Source organism: Melanotaenia boesemani, chromosome 6 (assembly GCF_017639745.1).
Source record: "Melanotaenia boesemani isolate fMelBoe1 chromosome 6, fMelBoe1.pri, whole genome shotgun sequence".
Taxonomy (NCBI): domain Eukaryota; kingdom Metazoa; phylum Chordata; class Actinopteri; order Atheriniformes; family Melanotaeniidae; genus Melanotaenia; species Melanotaenia boesemani.
The window spans coordinates 31,956,629-31,977,835 of record NC_055687.1 but is presented as its reverse complement, the minus strand read 5'-3'; the positions used below and the strand labels follow the sequence as shown (position 1 = coordinate 31,977,835).

The 21,207-nt window shown below is 40.7% G+C and overlaps 1 protein-coding gene across 3 annotated transcripts in view; it reads right to left on the bottom strand.

Moving 5' to 3' along the window:
- zfpm2a (zinc finger protein, FOG family member 2a) overlaps positions 1-21,207 on the bottom strand; it is a 113,070-nt gene that overhangs the window by 44,435 nt on the left and 47,428 nt on the right. For all 3 annotated transcript variants that reach the window (XM_041988389.1, XM_041988390.1, XM_041988391.1), the window contains one exon: positions 13,953-14,077. In XM_041988389.1, the coding sequence (XP_041844323.1) occupies positions 13,953-14,077 (125 nt within the window). The remainder of the gene's footprint in view (positions 1-13,952; positions 14,078-21,207) is intronic.

Here is a 21,207-nt window from a genome sequence, read left to right as displayed (position 1 = left end):
GTCATCCACAATTCCACATTTCGAATTAGCCTCACAATGAAGTCTTCTATCAGGCTAACCTGAAAATCTCACACCCCTGTCAAAGGAGCAGAGCAGACCGGCTGATTGTTGCTAGGACGACTATCTGAAATGGGAATCAGATTAACCCTTTCTCAGATCTCCAGACTGGAGCCATCTCTTATTCAGAGGCGAGAGGCCTCTCTGCCATCCCTCGGTGCCTCTGGGAATTCATGATATTCCAGCTGCTCTTAATGTAGCCAACAGAGACTAAATATCATGTTAATGAGACATCTTCCCACTGTTACAAGTCACATGAAATTTGTTAAATTCATGGCAGCAAACATAATCTTTGCTTTAGTGACTGCTGTGGCTGAAACTTAGTAAATCCTTGTCATGTAGCTTGTTAATTGTCAATATCTCTTTTTCCTGTGGCTCCTTTTTGTTGGAAACTGAGCAGCAACAACCAATGACACCCTCTAAATGCACATTTGCATAAAGCATCTATAGTTACAATATCTGCTTTGTAAGCATGCCACATGTACCAGCCGTCTCAAAGACAAAGGAACGCACACGAGAAACTGCATGCAACATATTTGGGATTAAGACACTGTGGCGTCTGCGAGGAGCGTCTGCAAATGCAAATGAAAACATTAGTATAACTGGATCAGTTGGCCTAAGTGGCCGAGGCCAGAAAAAATGCAGATTGACAGGCAGAAAATTACAATTTGCCTGGAGCGAGGGCATGCATGCACGATGAACTGGATTTATGGAAACAAACTCCTCCGTCCCGCTGCAGTCACACAACTGGGGGATGTGACGTATGGAGGCTTTTTCCGGTCCAGAACAGCACCATGAAGGGAAAATATGACGACCCCTGTTGGTTAGTTTACAAGGAAACTATCTTAAATTTGTATTTTTATTAATATGCGAATGTTATTTCAAGATTAACAAGTAATATTATAAAGAATAATAACCCAAAACGACAAACTGTTAGTGACATTTATATCGATACAGTCGCTCATATCAGTTTACAGACTATCATCCCTGTCAGAGCCTGTAACCCCCCCCCAGCTTCCTTCTCTGTGTAGTCTCTTATGGTTTATCCACCTTCTGCCTTCACTCCAGTGGTTTCAATACTCTCCTGGTATTTTTATTTTTTTCTTTCACCTCTCTGAGCTCTGTTACCGTTCCTCGTGTAAGAGATACAGTGACCAAAACAGTGTAGTCAGCGAGGAAGTGATTACAAACTGATGCTCCAAATTCGCTATAAAATGAAAATCAATATTTCCACAAGTTGCTGCAACATAAAAGATAACCTTCATTGATTTTTCTAGACTTAGGCCTCTGTGATAAAATCTAATATAAATTTTCAGCCACACGGATTTGGATCAGAGCGGAGCAGGGGCTGAACGATAAGTTCCTCGCACATCTCTCAGACTTGGATTTTTTTCCCCTTTCCCCTTTTCCCTCTTCCAAGGCAGGGCTGTACTATTTATAATTGGCCCTGTGTGAGCAAGAGCTTCTATCAGGAATCTGTTCTAATTTTTATTACTGAGAAGCTAAAGCCTGTTCCAGATAATTTGGAAATTTCAGGGGAATTGTGATAGAGTTGATGGCACAGCCAGGCTGACTCCAGAAAGGAGCTAACCTGTAATAGCCTCTGTGGCTGCGCTGATTAAATGTTGCCATAGATGAAAGACCTGCCATCACCGCAATAAATTAACCAATCACACAAATCCCAAGTCGCTACTAATCCCTCCTTGATACCATGATCCTCTGATCAGCTGAAGGAGGTGAAGAAGAAAGTGGCTTGTGACACTCAGCCTTCTTCTAACTCCCTGCTTCCCTGTGTAAACAACAAGCTAATGATATCACTGCTGACCATTTCACCACCACTGGCTACTCTTAACCCGCTTCATGGTCAGGGCAGGTGAAATCGATACAGACCTTGGGTGGGAATGATTCTTTTCCTCATCGTGCACACCCCCACCCCTCCTCTCATCACCAAGGTCACTAACTGGCACTGTATCCGTCTTGATCCCACAGCTGCAGGATTTAGACAACTGAGAGATCAAAACCACTCAGTTTGAATATATCAGGACATTCCCTGGCTCTTTACCTTCAGCTTTCAACACCCACTTGGTGTGAAAGCAGGAAAACACCAGCAAAATTACTCAACATGTAGTGTGAATCGACCTGGGAAATAATTTTGAAGTTCCATGTTTTTTTTTTTTTTTTAATGATACCAACAGTATGAACATAACACACAATCACAAACAGACACGCGCAAAAAAGTGTATGGGTTATGTCAAGTTTATATGCTCTCTGTTTCTAACATGGGAGTGAGGATAAAGGATTTGTACCTGTTTTACCAGCCAGTTTACAGCAGACAGCACACTCACACCTTGATAACGTCCATTGCAATTAGTTGTTCACTGCGATGAAACAAATTGCATGTGGTCAACTGGAAATTTCATTAAGGGAGATTTTCCTCTAGCCCTCGTTATCGCTTTGCGTATTAATATTTTCTTAGCCTCAAGGATGGATGAGTTGCAAGGGTCTTTTTTTTGTTGAATAAACCAGCCAAAGCCAAGCTCGCCCTGTGTGTTCTCCCACCATTCATAATGGAAAAAAAAAAAGCTGTGTATACGCTTAACTAGATGCTGCATATATATATATTTTTATTATTGCACTTGAAATAACAGTCTCTGTCAACATCCTCCATAAAGTGGGAAATACTTTCCATTTTTCAAGTCTGCTTTTGTGTCATTTTCTCCTCTTCTAAATGGCCACGGTTACATCTCCTGAAATGAAAAGATACCTACATACTGCTTTCATTCATTTCTCTCCCCCCACTCTCTCCTTCTCTCTAGGGCTATAGCATCTGCTATTGGGAGACTAAATAACAGAAATATGCAGGAATTGCACACTAATTCCCTTTAGAGATAGATCTTGGCTGGTGCCCTGTCATAAATCAGAGAATTTCGATATGAAATGAGGCAAGCTGCTCTAATCATTTCTGCATTTCAAATTGGATCACTGGCTCAATCGCTTGGCTTTTAAACTGCTTGCCTAAGAGCAAATGTGAGGTGGGAGATAATTCAGCTGAAATCTCTGCCTGCTCTGTGCGGCAGTTAGTTTACTGCTTGAGTGCAAGAGAATGCTTTTTTCTTCCCTTAGCCCATCTTTCTCTTTTCAACTTTGTTAAATTGACTTTTCATTTTAAAATCGATTAAATTGAGAGAGTCACCGCTGTTCCCGGAATCTTTAAAGGGACACCCATCACTGTGCGCATGTGCCTTTATTTGACTGCTGCTATCATGGTGCCGCTATGAGGAATAAATATTTTCTCATTTAAATCACCTTTTATCCTGCTGACTGGACTATAAGCATCAAAGTTCATGTGCTGCATTAGCTATTACTTATTTCACTGTGTTGAGTTGCTCAGTGGTTGGATTTATTCTGACTATGGGTGGCATTGCATGACTACTGTATGTTCTGTTGTTGTTTTTTAAACAATAGCAGACTAATGATGGGCTCTTTGGGGTTTTTTTTTAACTAGAAGTGCTTAATTATAAATAGTACATTTAGACATGTTTTTGTCTTTTAAGATGACTCGTCAGCTTGTTAAATAAGAGAGGAGTGTATTGGGAAATAGAGATACAGACAGAGGAGAAGGAGGGGGGCACCATCCATCCTCTATTCTTAAAGACCTTCAGGCACATTGAGGTGCTCCAACTCTAAACCCAAACAGTTTAGTTTTTAAGCTGTACCTGTCCTGAAGACAAGAAGCCCCCTTTCTCTACCTTGCCTTCTTTTCTTTCCCTGATTTTTCTTTCTTTTTGTAGTCTTACTTTGACTTCCTTTCCACATTAAATATTTTCCTTTCTTGTTTTTATATCTTTGCTCATATTTTTCTTTCATTTAACACAGGCACATCTCTTGTACTCATCACATAGTTCCTTCCCACCTTTACCAAGCCCTTCAGCTTCTGTCTCTAACAAACCTCGCTTCCTTTGTACCTGTAAATGTTTAATTCAACTTCCCAACTCCATGCTACGTCTAATGCTTATGTCCCAAGAACTATTTGAAGTTGTAAACAAGAGAAAGCTGAATATGTAATGCATGCCCTCCAGGACTTAATCATGTCTTGGAGGTAAAGCGCACATATGCACGTGTGCTCCTCTTGTGTTTGGCTTTGGTCAGGGGACAGAACAGCCTCGTCGCTTCACTACTCACTATTTGAATTACTCCAAATTTTCCATTTGAATTCTATTGGGGGAGAACTTGTTTGATCTTTTGCATGTAAGTTAAGTCTGACTCCCCGAGCGGCAAGGTGCTGTGTGAGGGAACATAATAGGGAACCTCGAGCCAGTAATGTTCACCTGTATGGATATTACCATGGCCCCTGGGGGTCAAGGTGCCAGGTGGCGTATTCACTGGACAGATCCTCCCTTTTTCCTCTGTATGGAATAAACATGCAGACACTGGATTTCTTCAAAGAGGAAGAAATGGCAGCTCAGGAGTCAATCAGTCAATGAGGTCACAACAAATCCCTCCTCTCATAAGCACACATGGAAGACTAGGATCAGTCAGAGGCAGTAAATAAAGACAAACAATGAAATAGGAGGCATGATGCTTGAATAAAGCCCCTGACTTAAGATAAACCACGGTGCCCCCCTTTAGGTATTGGATTTTAATATTCTTTTGAACTCCCTGCTCTTCACTGCTGGAGTTATAAATTTCATGATGCATTAGAACGGCATCTACTGTATATGATTTTATATTTCAGGAGACTCTCTGATCCTGTATGCCCCAACCAGTTCTGAACCTGAGCTCTAAATATATCTAAGTGTTCAAAATAATAATTATAACAAACACAGTAGGAAATTCAAGACATCAAAAAATCGCTGGGGGTGAAGAAACATATAAAACGTATGATGGACCAAACAAAGGTGTGTGTGATTAGCACTACCTGACCAACATCCTGCTGCACTGCTCAGTGGTTTGATCCCTGCATGCACCTAAGAAAAATGAAGTGTTACCAAATCCACTGTAAAAGACCAACATATTTACACCAAGTTAAGTAAATAAGATAAAGATGGTGAACTTGCCCCTCACTAAACGCATTAGACTTGAACTCTCTTATCAGAGGCTCAGCACGCTGACTGTTTAAAGATGGGTTTCCCGAGCTGGAAATGGTCTTTGTTACCCAATTAGTTTGCTGACGACCCTGTGGTATAATATTCCTGCTTTGACAGACTCATACACTTCTATCTAATGAGGCACTGCTGGACCACCAGGGAGAGAATGGACACTGTCCAGACCTTCATCTCCCCTTTAAGACCTATCAGCTTTCTTATCTTTAATGCAAACCTTCTTTCTTTTGGTTTTATGTTTGTTCTTTTTCTTTGTCAGAAGGTTGGACTTTTTTTTCTGCCTGGTTGGTTATTCACCCAGAGTCATTTTGACAGGGTTTTGTCTTTGATAGGCTTGGAGCCAACTAGGCTGAAGATCAGAAGGCTAAGGCCAGGACAGGGGACAGGGAGGATTTATCAAGGTTCACCAGCAGGGGTTCGCATCCCTGTAGGGTGGCCATCCCTCTTCAAAGAGGCAACCCAGAGCCTGTCTAAATTTCTAATAGTGACCATTCATATTTGGCTGTAAGTAACATTTGATTTAGAGTTTCTCAACAAACAGGTCAAACTGAAACTTCTCTAAAAAGAGATGACAAGAAGAACAATTTCTCCTGGACTGGTCAGCGATCAGCGAGCCTTCCAAACTTACTTTGCACTGGGATACCAAGAGGACTATCAGAGGCATGTAAATAAAAAACATACGGAAATTATCTTCAGGACTTCTCAAGAAACTTGTTTCAACATAGTATCGCAAATTACAGCCATGACAGTGACAGATGGCAAAGCAGCTGGCACCACTCAGCTTTGTTTCACTTTTCTTTATTTTGGCTTCTTCCTCCTTCTTTTTCCTCCTCTTGTGCCTTTGCTGCATTTGAGATCTGATGTGCATAGAAGTGAAGGATAACCGTTCATTAGGGAAGCCATATTGTACACTGTAATACAAGGTGATATGTGCGAAGCCGGGGACTTTGAGCTTAACTGTCAGACTGTCATTCTGCAAAGACTGAGGCTGAGCTCCGGTTATTTGTTGCCTCCTAAAGCTGAGCAGATCACAGGTGAAGAAGCATCTCTCCAAATCTCCTACCAGCAGTCATTCAAATTTATTAAACTCTCTAGATAAGTGTGTAAGTGATAGTGTGTAACTTGCTATCCTGAATGGAACACTTGTTCATGAATGTTCATATCAAGCTGTTTGTGGATGCTTACAACACACAGTAACCATAAGCATGCAGATACATCTCCTCAGTGTGACAGTTTGTTATCCCCGATGGGTCTCTAGTAAGCAGCAGTCATCCAAAGAGCTGTGAAAGGTGGGGGGAAAAAGAGACACTGAGCTCACCCTTTTAGCCCTACGTGTGTGAAGACTGGACCCCCACCCCCTACCCCAGGATCGGAAGCCTCATTGGGGCCTTCAGTCATCACTGGTCCCTGCGTTGCTGCAACTGACCAGACTGCTGGAGGATGATGACTACCTGTCTATCTATTACACCTACAATACAATACAGTGGAGTATCTGTTAGGGCGGAGGCATGCCATCTGATTCCCACCTCAGCTACATTTCTGTTTAAAATACTATTGAATGAAGGCACTTCATCCCGCCAAGTAATTTGTAGCAGGAATTAAAAAGCTAAACAGAGATGTTCTTGAACTTTTCAGCATATAGTTGCACATTTGCACCTAAAAAATGAGATTTTGCTGCACACAGAGTACAGTAAGGATTTAGAGCCATACTTTATATGTAACAGATATACTTCTATATGTACTGATGTATTTTTTATAATCATTATAACATTTTAGTATTCCAGAGACTGTTTTAATGTATTGTAATATACACTACTGTTCAAAAGTTTGGGGTCACTTCCCTATTGAATCCCATGGCAAAGTGACCCCAAACTTTTGAACGGTAGTGTAATTAATCTCATAAGAAATAGCTTGAACTATTGCTGCCATTCATCATTGTATCATCGATAATCCCAGTACATTAAATACTTTTTGTTATGGTAGTAGTTTTTTTGTAGTAGTTTTTTTGTTATGGTTTACTGAAGTAACTGCTTACAATTGCAGGAAGTGAAAAGTTCATCCTAAAATGCAGAAAACTGAGAAAATGTACAAACAGGATTAATGAGAAATTAGATGTGAATTTTGAACACTGACTGTAATTATATCCAGATGCAAAAACTTACTGTTAAAAAACTAGGAATGTGATATTTTTATTTTTGGCAACACCTCCAACTTAAAACCCACCATAAATTATGCGGCAAACCATCACCTCCTTTGTGTTTGTGTTTTGATGTAGTCACTGTACTCTGGGCATGTTTGAGGAAACTGTGCAGCCATCACTGTAAAGTGAACACAAAGCAAATCAGTGAGTCCTGCTCTGCTTATCAGGGGACCTGCCATATCAGTTTGGGTAGTTGTGTTGTGATGTAAGGACAGCAAAATGTCAGGTTCACTTGTAGATCAAGTCAACCATGTATTATCTCTCAAACAGTGGAGCTCAGCTGTGGCTGTAATAGCTCTGACTAGCTGACTGAACTGTGTGCTTCATGGCTAATGTGGGTGGCTATGAGTTCCAGCTATGCTCACGAAACTTTGAGGCTGGAACAACATAAAAAAAAAAGTGTTTTATGTGTTTAGTTTTTTGCAGTCTACCATGATATTATCTGACTAAAAAACAAACAACACATGTTGATTTGTATATAGAAATACCCAGATTAAAAGGGTTTCTTCAACAGAATTTGCTTGGATGTTTCCTCCTTTCATTTAAGGACATGAAAACCATCAATAATGCCATCGATAAATATATGGATGACACCAAGCAATGAAAAGCAGGCCAGCTAATTACCATTTTACCCATCTGAAGAGACCCCGGCTCTGATACTGGTTTAAACCCAAGAAATAATTGATGCATGCAATCACAAATTGGTTCTCCGCCTAAAATTTGGGCCCATTATTTCATTAGATGAAGCCACATTCTCGCTGCCAAAATTATTTGTGCGTCCAACACAGAAATTCAAATCCTGTTAGTTCTGATAATGTTGGACATTTTCAAACCATATCTGAGGCAGTGTGACTTTCAGATGGAAAGCAAAGGCCACCTTTAAATGCAAACATAAAGGAAAATGTTTAGACCTCATCTTTTTTTTTTTTTTTTTAGTTAAATGGATTGTTTGTTTGTATGCATGCATATTTGATGTTGTGTGCATGTGCATGCGTGATTTAGCAGCTATGCTACAGAGAGGTCCTATCCTGGGGTGCCTTCTTGCATATGTAATTGGATGTTACTGTAAATAATTGCCTGGGCATGTGCCAGTGTGATGATGGTGATGATTTGTGTGTGCGTCGGCTCATGTGTGACTGTGTATGTGTGCATCGTTCTGTATGTTTGTGAGTCTGTATGTATGTATGTGTGTACTTGCGTGTGTGTGCGAGCGCATCTGCCCCATTCGTACTCCACTCTCAAGTCCCACTGATTCTCCTTTCCAGCCATGTTGAATCCTCTTTTCCTTATCAGGCGAGCCCAGGCCTGCATCAGGCTCTCCTTGCTATGACAGAGGCTACAACAATAGGCCTGCGATACCGCTGCTTAGCGCTGCGTTTCGGAGGGGAAACCTGCCACGGGCGCAGATTAACTACAACACACACACACACAAAATAGATTGCAGCCTCCAAAACAAAACATTTTTCAGAATGCCTCCTCTTGATTAATGAAGCAATGACAAGAAGAAAAATATAATTTCTGAAACAGAAAAATCCGCTACCACTTGTTAAAGTTTAGGGGTAGCTAACAATAAACATAGTGGAGGGAGAGGGTGGGCAAAAGGGGTGAGATAAATGGCTTGAGTGATGGTCTGAATAATTTCTGGAGCAGTTTTTGGTTGCACAGGACCATATTCCTACCCTTGTACTAAATTACACAATAATCACACTCCATCGGCTGACAGCCTCTGCCTCTCTTTCTGTCCCAGGTGAAAATTAGGACAGTATCTTGACATTTTCGCTCTTCTGTAGTCTACAAGCTAAAGCTCTCTGTTCACAGCCAAAAGCAGCACACTGTCTGCGCTCATGCCCTCCCACACACCAGCATGCTCACAAACACTAAGACCTGAAACACACTTAAGCGCTTGTAGACTCAAAGATGTGGACACATGGTGCATATGTATTAACATGGGAATATCTACTGCATGCTACGGAGGAATTCAAGGCCCTGTTTTAGTCTGAAACTGAACCCCATGGATTTAAAATAATTAATTCAGGCTTGATTTTTATAACAGAACTAGGGGAAAAAAGAATAAATAGATATAATTTTTTTAGACTTGGAATTATGATGTTTACTTTAAGGTGTTCATCTATGAGAACACTAGTTTATTGACTGTTATTATTTCCTTGTAATCTGCAGGTTTTCAGGTCATTGGTTTTGAATCAAGGTCCCAGCTGATTTGTTTCAATCATAAACCCGTGTTCACAGCATGTTGGGCTAATACAACAACATTAACAAAAGAAGACAAGATTTAAAAAAAATGCCTGAGAGATATTAATCTGGAATTAAGAGAGTTTTATGTGTTTCAATTACTGTGTAATTGCACTAAAAGGGCCTCAAAACACATAACAACCAGAATTCTATTGAATCCAGACTCATTACAGTTGCACCTTGACTAAGCCCCAGTAATTAGCACTGGTAAGGCATTGTACAAGAGGCGGCAACACCCTCATCAACACACATTTACAACACAGCACTAAATCTGCTGCTCATTAATAGCTTGCCTCCCAATCAATTATTAACACCTACAATGGAAGCCAGGCTCACCAGGGCCAGGCCTGTTACTCCAGGCAAACCACGGGCCACCTTCTCCTCCCGGTTCTGTCCAGCATAGGTAATTACTGCCTTTAAAGACACCTGCTACTCAATAGCTTCAACCCAGACTGTTAATTTAGCCCCCCGATTGCAGACATTTGTGTCTAAGTGTCACTATTAATTTGCGTTAATTTGAGAGAGTGTAAGGAAGCTGGGACGAAGGCGTCATCGGCAGCCCAGCTGAATGTGCTTGTCGCTCACCTGCGCCGGGGCTCCGGCTGTAATTGGAGTCTAATGGTCTGATTGATCAGTGTGAGAAGTGAGGGATGAGACGGTACACTGGCAGCTCCATCAGTCAGACAGAGAGGAGAGAGGAAGAGGAACAGAGCGGGGAAAGTGGCTAACCACAGTAGCAATAAGCCAATGTTATTTTTTTCCACCTTCTTTTTTGCTCTTTTTTTGTCCTTTTGTCTGTTATTTGCTTTGACTTTGCCTCACTTGTCTTCCTTTGCTTTATAAAGCGATCTAACTTGGACCAATTACTCTGTTTTCAGTTTACAGGACTTGCTCCTCTACTTGAGATGAAACTTGAACCCCCATTGAAACTCTTCTATTATCATTTTGGAAAATATCAAAATAGTTACACACTTGGATGGAATAGAAGGATGAAGAGCGTATAAAACTCACTCAGTAAGGTCAGGCATATGAAGCTGACAGTGCAACATGATTGTGTTAACAGGTCTGCAGCAGCAATAACTACAACTCCTGTCCCCCATGCCAAGCTGAGCCCCTGGGGTCTACAGACCTGCCACGGAGACCCATCAGCTGTGAAATCTGCTTTCCTCTTTGATAAACGGTCGAGATGTGACCCTATCTCTGTCCTGCAGATGCCCAGATTTCCTGTCATGCTTTTTCCCTTCTGTTTTTTCACGCTCTTTCTCACTCCGACTCCCTCTATCTCTTTTCATTCTCTTTTTTTCAAGCTTTACACCTCTCTTTCAAAGCCTGCCTGGACAACACGAAATGCTCCACTCGCCGTTCTTTCTCAGCATCATCCATCACTCCGTTTCGCTACTGAGGTCTGTCGGCCACCAGCGGCCAAACTCATAGGCCACAACGGAAACCAACCCCCCGTATGCTGCCTCCAGGGACTCCCCCCTCCTCCTTATATCCTTATACCTCCACACCACTACTCCCCAGAGTCCAGTCAAACCCAACATAATTTTCTCCTGAATGGCTCTGTGTGTGCCAAAGTGCTTCTCCTGTCCAGTTTAATGCAAACGCTGCTTAAATTCTCAGTAATTTCATTATTTACAGTAAGCCACTTTAAGAAGTCATTACACTTTAGTCCCTATCTGGGCATTGTGCCAGGGATTGAGAAACAGACCTGTGCACCGTATGCAGCGGCTCAACAAAAATAGCTTGACCTCTAAAAAGTTCCATCTTAAATGATGTGTCTGGATGGAGGGATAAAATATGTTTGATTTCAGAGAGGGTATATCAATATCTCACCAGTGGGTCATGTGTTTCAAGCCTGAGAGAGGTGTCATTCCTGCCACATACCTGGCTGCCTTCGGGTAATTCATTCACCTTTATGGTTTCAAAAAATCTAAGAGAGTAAAAGGAGATTTAATAGTCTACGGAGGTCACACTCCATAAGAATGACTGAAAGTGCCTCCTAGCAGAGGTAGAGACCCCTGAAGCAATGAGCCTTTATTTCTACCTCAAACGCTCTCTACTGCCTTCTGACCCAGCTCTGCAGCACTGACCGCCCGGACATGTATTAAAACTAGCCAGGCTTTCTTCTTCTTGTCTCTCACCTCACTCTCCTCACTCACACATTTGTTATTTCAACTTTTCCCTCTCCAGGTGAGGCGTACGGGTTCATTCGTGTCTTGATTTGTCAGTATTTAAAGATTTGCACAACTCCCTCAACCTCCCACTGAAATAACTGAGATAAATACTGCACTAAATTAGAGATTTTTGCCAAAGGCTGCATGTTTAACGAGGCAGCAGCTTGATAACTAGAGGCTTTATTAAAAAAGAAATAAGTAAAACTATGCTATTGTCAACTAGATGATTCCCTCGTGGTGCGCAAAATACAACGATTGTGAAGTTTTTGGCTTATTCAGCGTCTAAGAAACAAAGTAAAAAGTTACACCGAACATTAAAAGGAAGCTCAGTTAAACAAAACATGCCAGTTAGGTTGACCTAGCCTTTAATAAGAGATAGTGAGAAGCTGCTAACAGCCTGAACACGGTTTGAGAGATGAAACTTTAGAGTGTAGAAGGCCAAGCAGCAAAGCATTGAAAGGGCCCCCTGGAGAATAGACACACATGAGACCCTTAAAGGCAGAGCTTCTTCCTCTGCTTTTAATTGCGAGGGAGGTTTGGCATATTCTGTGACTCCTCCACAGCCTATTACAGGTGATGACCAGCACCTGCTCAGTTAGAGGAAAAAGAAAAAAGAAAAAAGAAAGAAAGAAAGAAAGAAAACCACGATGAATTCCTCAGAGGGTAGTTAGTTCAGAACTTATCACTCTTGCCAAGAGCAACAATCAGTTTTTGCATCTCATTCAGTGTGTATTGTGATGAATTCATTTAATTTGTATCTATTGAAAATATTCAAGCAAACACAATCCAAAAAAGATTCTCTTGTATGACGGTCTGACGGACGGCTGAGGGCTGGTTCTGAATGCCTCTCTGGGAAATTCATGTGCAGATTGCTGGAGAAATAAATGGGGGTGTGTTACTTCTGAAGGCAACTCGAGGTGTTTCTCTGTCAAATCACTTTTCCACTCAAGGATAACTGGCTTTACTCTGAGAGAAGCCATATTTCATGGCTATAATACAGCCTGAGTTATTTAAAGCCACTGATGACTTCAAAACCACAAGGAGAGCTTAGAAAACAGTCAAAACTGCCCTGGAAATGATTTAATAAAGTTATGCATTCAAGGAATCTGAAAAAAGGTCTGAAATCCTCATGGACTTTTCCTTATGTGTCTTAACAGGATGAATGCGAGGCTGCTTATGACTTTAATGGGAATTTCTTAATTAATCCATATGCAGAATGGAAGATCAAACCCATGAAGGACTTGTCACTCCACCAGAGCAGCAGGTCAGCACAAGCCTCTGCTGGGATCTTTGAAACTAGAGATATAAAGCTGCTGTGTGCAGGGTAATGTCAAAAATAATGAATTGTGACTTCATTCAACTGAAGCGTAGCTCAAGCTCTAAATCCACCAATTAAAATGTTTTGTCTTATAATATGCAGATTAAATAGTTAAAACAGATTTAACACTTAAAAAGGCTAATGTTGGGATTCAGTTGGACCCGCTGAGATTTACCTCACTAGGTCTGAAAGTCATGGAGGCTGCTATTAATATGGTTTTGATGTTGGACTTTCTAGCAGTCATGTTAACATTGATTTAATAATCATGTTAAAGGAAAGGTTACTTAATTCATTCTTCAAATTGCATATAATCACTTATATTCTTGCTTGCAACACATTATAAAGCAAGCAAATAAAATGTGTTGTGATGCCTTCAATGCAAAAACTGTCAAACCGGTGTCTGCATGGAATGTTTTTTCCAGTTAAATCTAGACTGGATAGACTAACTTGCTATTAGCTACAATTGCCTGATTTCAGCACTCTTTGATTATTAGAATTCATTTTCTCATCTGCTTTGATCAGATAGCTGTTGGAAATTTAATTGTAAGGTTTAAAGTCAAGCATTCATAAATTGTTGAGACCTTCAGGTCATCCAAACATTATCTGAGATCCTTCAAACAAATAACCCATGAAGTCGTTGAGGTTAGATAGTATTTTCAATTGTAACAGACTGTGTGACCAAATGCTGAGACAATGATTCAGGTCCTATTTACTTACCTGAGGCTGGGTGCTTTTCTAAATGACCTCACAAAGCAAATGTTTATTGCTCTGTGACTTTAGAACCCTCTTTCAAATTTGTTTTCTATTGATCATGCAATTTATAGTAGTTGACCACAATGAAGACATACCAGTGCAGTGGTGTCAGTGCTCATCTCGATCTTCCCTTCGAAGGGGCCCCATGTTGTCCCCACAGGGAGCTGCTGGCGGCTGTGAATTCGACGCTCGCCATCTTTAAGGAACGCATCCAGCTCTCCTGAAAACAGATCAGAATCCAAAGTTGTCAGTGATGGTGCTCTACATAACACAAGTTCCACATCAAATCACAGTGACATTTATTCATTGACCTTTTCTCTTAGACTTACATTTGGGATCTTATTGTTGAGTCAAAGCCTTGCTACTGCAAAATATTTTTAAACTAGATAAGCAAATCAAACCAGCATCCATCTGATGGTGTTCCTCAGACTCCTGGTGTGCTAACCTTACTTGAAAGGTGTCTTGTGTGGAGATAATCTCTGTGAGACAGTGCAGGCTCACTGGTGAGAGCAGCTACTGGAAGGCCTATTTCTGTTGTTCCAGGAAGGCAGGGCCCTTGTTAGTGCTCTGCAGCGCTCCAGTTAATTAACAGCGGGACCGGATAGCACTGTTAGTACTACCGGTGCTCACCTCCCTGACACCCACTGCTATCTTATCGCTTAGATTCAGTGTACTTTTTGGGATGGTGATTAATCAAAGAGTTATGATAAACCCTCATGACAGGCTGTGACTTAATTTACAGAGAGGATGTTTCCCTTGTCTGTAAATGTGTATGTGTGTGTCACAAAAGAAGTGTTTGCAGTTCTCAGCTGTACACTTCCGACTGGTTGCCTTGACAATACTTGAAAATCTGGTGATTCAGAGATCTATAACCAGAAGTCCAATCTTTCATAAACTTTCTAGACACAAAAAGTTCTCTGAAAAAGTACAGTTTTATCTTGAGTGAGTCATGTTTGAGGACTCCACCAGATGTTACTGGACTTATCTTTAGGAAGTCAAAGATATGTGTTAGCTAAGAGATGTTTTAGGACTGCTCCAATTCTCCAGCATAAAACAAACCTGCTAAAAAAAAGGGTCCTTCAAGTCTTGAAAACAACTCTCACACACAATGTTACTACGCTAACACATGCTACACCCACTGCTAGCATTGTGTCCTTTAACCTGTTTGTTAACAGGTGTGATTTTGGGAAAATGTTAGTACTACTCTGTTATCACTCCTCAGCATAAAACAAACTGGTTAAAATAAGCTTTTCAAACCCAGCATATAAGGCTAACACAGTGTGTTATTATGCTAAGATATAATACACATGTTGCTAGCATTGTGTCTTTTAACCTGTTTGTGTGAGTTTGGGAAGTCAAAGATATGTGTTAGTTAGGGGATGTTTTTACTGTTATCCTCAGCAAAACAAACCTGCAGAAAAATTAGCTCTTCTAGCCCAGCCAATAACACTAACACATAGGATTATTTTGGTAAGAAAGGTTACACGTTCTAGCATTGTGTCTTTTAATTTGCTAATATAAGAGGGGCCCATCTTTGGGAAGTATTATGTCTTATGTGTTAGTTATAGAATATAATTTCTGTTCTGCTATAAATTTTCAGCATAAAACAAACCCTGTTAAAAAAAGAAAGAAAAAAAGAACATATTTTAGCTCAGTAATGCTAACAAACAGCATTATATTAACAAAATCTACACATGTTGCAAGCATTGTGTCTTTTAACCTGTTTGTTAACATCTGAAAAAACGAATAATTCGGGGCATCAGCTTCATGTTGAATGGGGCTGCAGTGATCACTGAACTTTCTGATGTGTTTGTGGTACAATGACCTATTCAGCTCTAGTCTACTCTGTAAATATCAACCGTGTATCTGCAGTGCTCTATTGTGCTTGTCGGTTGTGTTGGTATGGAAATACGTGCTTATGTGCTGCTTTGCATGTATAAACATGATCATGAGCCTGCTTCTAGTGTACAAATGACAGCCCACTGATCATATACTCATCAATGGTGGTCATCCCTGTAACAATAAAATGGTAAATGTCACCCATCATAAAAACTTGTTTATCAGACCTCTGTGAAATGCAGATTAAAAACAATGTGAAATACCAGCACATGGTTTAAACATTTATTTATATTTTAGAATGATTAAATAGCTTTGAGAATGCCCTAAAAACGAAACATTCTTTGCAGCTTTATCTTATCCTTACCCTCCCTCTGCAGCCTCTGCCCCCCTCCCTTGCTCCTGCAGTTGCATGCTGTCTTCATGGTGCTGCCGTGGAAGGTGGGTAAGCTCATTACAGAGAAATAATTAAACATTGGTGCACAGCTGGCCGTCATCACTGAGAGCAACAGCCACTGCTTGATGCATTCTGTTTGTCCTCAGATAAGACCCACGGCCTTTAACCGCTTGGATGCAACTTCCTGTTTAACCCCGCTTGACTCATAGCTCCAGCCTTCCCCAGCCAAAAACTCTGATTCCTTTTCTTTTCTTCTTTCTGCTCAGGGTTACACTTGTGCAGTAAAAAAAAGTGGGTAACTGGTAGTGTAGATGCGAGAGGGAGGGGGTGGTAAAGAGGGTACGTTTCAATTTGTGTGGTTTGCGGTCCACCATGTCTAGGTGCCAGTTGTGTGCATCTCATACCAAATGTTGCCTGAGGACCTTGGCTCACAGATGGCTTGTCACATCTGTTGCAGACAGCAGAGGAAGATCTCTACAAAAAAACCCTGTGGATGAATAATGAGTTCCCTTTGTGGACTGTCTGCATGTTCTTTATGAGAATTCACTGGTTTATTTATGTTCACAAAAAAGTATATATGTCTATGTATAGGCCTAATGACTTGTGTGTTCAGTTACCAACTTGTAATTAGAGCTGCAAAATATCTTTAAGTCACATTGATAATTCAGCTTTATACAAGACCCTAAATCCCAACTCCATTACCTATTCTCATTACAAACAAATTAAGAATAAATACAAAAGTCACAGTGTTTAACCCATCAAATTGCAAACAGCAGACTGAACCAAGAGAAAAGCTCATAACAGGCTATTAGGAGATTTAACACATCCAGTGCCTGTGTTCTCTCTTCAGCGTTCCTCATCAGCCAATGCTTAAATACCACACTTTTGGCAATGAGGTCCATGATGTGGCCCAAGAGCTACAACTCCCCCCTCCCCTCCTCTGAATCCCGACCAAAACCTCTCCACCACCTTCACCCTCTACCATCCCCATCCCCCCCAAAACACCAGCACCTCCTACCCTTCACCCCTCCCTCGATAAGATCATCATCTGTCGCTAGAGTCTAGGGTTTGTTTCTGCACTCTACAGATACTTGGCAGACCAATGACTGTCCCTTTGTGTGGAGAGATCCTCCTCAGATAACAACCAAGATGCTCCATGATGGCATCTGTTTGTTATTTTTTTCATGTGTGCATGTGTGTCTTGCCTTTCTTTTCTGTTATGGTGCAGAGAAACAGGGACCCAAGTCCCTCTCCCTTTAATGTCCTATGACTGATAGCTAATGAGTTTCTCGGTGGCAGAATGCCAGTCTGCTACAATTCAAAATATAAATGGGTGTGAACCACCGAAAGACAGAGAAATGAACGACCACTCTATACTTTTGAAAATTATTAGACATAATGAATCCCTGTTCAACAATCCCTTAACATATAATTTTCTCGTTTCATTTCCAATTACATTGGTAGCATCATCTTATTTCACAAAGTATACTCTACATTAGTTTCTAACCAATCCTTATTAAAGCTATGTGATGTTTACTTTCAGACCTAATGTGTCATGTATTGTACATCTACACAGAACAATCAAAAGGAGAAATCATTGTGGTGAAGATGCTGTGCGGCACATACCGATTCCCCCCCGCTATACTTTAAAATTTTAATTTTTGTATTAATGTACATCAAGAATAGATCTTTTCTTTAAATAATCTGTGATCCAGACTTATTATAAATGGCATCATTACCTTAATACAGAAGTTGTTTTCATCATAAATTTAACTTCTCTAACTAGTTGAAACCAAAGACAACTAAAGGCCAAGAAATCGCCTGTAGGTCTAAAAGAAATACTCTGATTACCAATCCTGTCTTTGTTTTATTGAACCTTTTTTCAGATATAGTGAGTATGTTAACAATGATGGTGGATGCTGAAGGAAAAAGAAGAATTGGAGAGTGCAGACATAAGGGAAAATGTGCTTGAGCTTCACACAGCAGACAATCCCTCTTGATATCAAGCAGTGCCTTTGAATCAAAGCAAATAAATTACTGCTGTTCAAAGTTCAATAACCTGTGTGTGGCAATTCACAGATGTCCTACTGAATCCCAGTCATCTCCACTGATAGGCCGTGCTATAGAGCCAGAAAATGGGCTATAAATTAATATACCATGAGAGAGGCATATTGGGCAAAATGAAAAGCACTGTATCGGTTCAACAAAAGGTGCCACATCTTTAAAGCAGATATGTGATATGAAATTTTACAGCTGAAGGAGAAATGTCACCAAGCTTTGATAAGGGAGCGATGAACTTTCTCCCCCTCCTACCCAAACTGCTATTATCAGGTCTCAGTGAGCAAAATGCATCATTTATAACCTGCAGCCCACACTATTATCTTTGAGAAAGGCGCTTGTTTTAATACAGCGGAGGACCCCCACACCAGCAGCCCCACCTCATCTCCCTCCCTCACCCCCTCCTCACCCCTGTGGTTGTATTTGGCCCTGAGCAGTGGGGAGAACAGGGGAGGCCATTTGTTAGAGAGCAAGTTTCCAGGCAACCATATGAGTTTGGCTATATGAGTGCTTGGGAGAGGGAAGAGAGGCAGATATTGGTGGGGGATTCACCCCTTCAGGTCAGACTTGTTTTCAGGCAGTCGACGGCTTGGGGGGAAAGAGTTAAACAAGCCAAAGGGATTAGGGTATTTTAACTGTGACACGCCACAGAGGCTAAGCAAAGGGTTGTGGGGGTTGTGGAGTCCTTCAAATGGAGGACTCTGGGCATCTTAGTTCAAACTACCCACAAATTATAGATTGTAAAAAAAAGTATAGCTATCAATGAAGGTATTTCAACCTGATCTCGTGATATATTGGATGACATCTCAGAGAACAATCCAATTAATGACTCATGCCCACATTATGCTCCCCTACAGCCCTGCAATGTTAGCGCTGAACTTGATGTCATAATTATAGCCATCCTTCATAACATGGGGCATTATTTAGGTTTCTCCCTCAGTCCAGAAGATTGACAAATTGCTAGGGTGTTGCAAAAAACTGGTCAACCCCTAAGAATGAATACTCCACATAACTTATCTAGATTATTACTGTAATTTCAGCTATGACTTTTTTGTGTATTTTGTAAACATACACAGTGACTGTGGCATATTAAGCATATATATGCCAAAGTATGGTTTATAGCAGTCTAGGCAACTAACAAACCTAAATATTGATGGAGAAAAACAACTGTTAAAGTTAAAGTAAATATTGTTTTGGGTATATGAGCATATAGTAGCTTTTAGCATATTAGCTGTTAGCTGGACAGTATACAAAGTGCCTTGAAGGTAGATGTTTCTGTTGGACAGAGCCGAGCTAGCCTGTCAGTCCCAAGCTAATCTAAGGTACCCAGCAACAAGTTAAAATGCCAAATGGTCCAATACTGTAAAAAATAAAAAAACATGGATAAACTAGAATCAGTTTGTATTATACTCTCCACTGTAGCTCACTGGCTTCTGGATGCTCAGGACACAGGAATGAATTAAACCAATTTAATGCAAAATGTTGTCTCCATCAGCTAGGTTAATTTTTAAGGAACTGGTATTAAGAAAACTATAATGAATTGGGTTGATTTGGATTGAATTTGATTTAATTTTACTGACATTGACATGGTTTATTCTCTGTTTTAGGATATATGTTTATGGCATATGTTGTAATTTGGTGCTAAGCTGAAACTGAAACTATGCAAGGATCACATAATACTCCACGATTTTGTCTTCTAAAAAGTTAAAATATGGAACAGAAATGCTAGAGTGGTGATAATGTCCATGCACCCACACTCACAGACAAAAGAACTTCAGTCCTGCAGTACACTATCAACACAGACACTGTTGTTTGGTGTCAATGAACAATTGAAATATAGCTGACAAGCACTCCATCTCATCAAAAGCCAGGAGAAGTTAGCAGCAGGCCGGCTGACAACAATCTCTGAGACATCCATCTTTACCAAAGCAAAGCAATTTCTATTGATAGCATGTAAAGGGAGACAGGAAAACTTTAAAAAATGACTGTCCTCATGCACAGATATCACCGACAACATCTAGAGGACACACAGCAATCCTGCTGGAATCTGATTGTTTTAAATGCTATTCTTTAAAATTTCAAAACCATCAAAAGCACATTACTCTACTTGAGCGTGACAGGAAGGATGAATGATGGTCAGTATATGTCCATCGGGACTGTATGTCTTAAAGACAGGTGGATAACAAAACTTGAACTTGAGATGTGCAAAGAAGTTTGTATTTTGTATGAGGCATGATATGAAAGACTTAAATTTGCCATCAATATGAGTGGAAACTTGGCTGAAAATGATCAGTGTGTTGCAATATATCTAAATGAGCAATATTTTAGCAACAAAAACAAGTAAACATTGCTACCTTGATGATGCTCTGCAGTTAATTCTGGAAGTGACTATTTTTGAAGTACACTTGAATCTACTCCCAAGTCAATTACCAGACTGCAACTTCCCCTGGGTAACAGGGAATTCTGTTTTTTTTCCTGGGTGACCTAGTTGTCTTTTGTGAGTAGGTTTTAGCCAGAGCAGTTTGACAGTTAACAGATAAGATGGATTAAGCTTTTTTTTCATCCAGTTTTGATGTGAACAGCGTAAAAGCGGGTTAAATCATTGAGTTTCAGGAGTATTTTTAAATGCCTGGAGATAGTGCGATAAAGAAGCTAAACCTAAGACTTGGGGCCGGGAAGGTCAAGGTTGTGGCTTTGTAGAGAGCGGCAACCTGGTGACGGGGGCCAGCTTTCGTCTCTCTCGGAGCGGGCTGAGTGCCGGAGCCGAGCCCACCTCTCATCGCTACCAGAAAAGATTCACGAAAGGAGTGAAACAAAATCCAGAGAGAGCTCGACGGGCAGCGTCAAAGAGCAGCACACCCTGGCCTTGTGTAGGTGACTGAGTGAGTGTGAGTAGATCAGAGCTGTGTGTGTGAGGGAGGTGTTGTTTAGTTCATGGGTGCTTTTGTATGCATGTGTGGATGTGATAAGTGAGTGTGCCTGCCCATGTGTGTGTTTTTAGTGTTTAAACACTGTAAAATATAATTCCATAATTATGTTTTGATTATTTGTGAGGACTA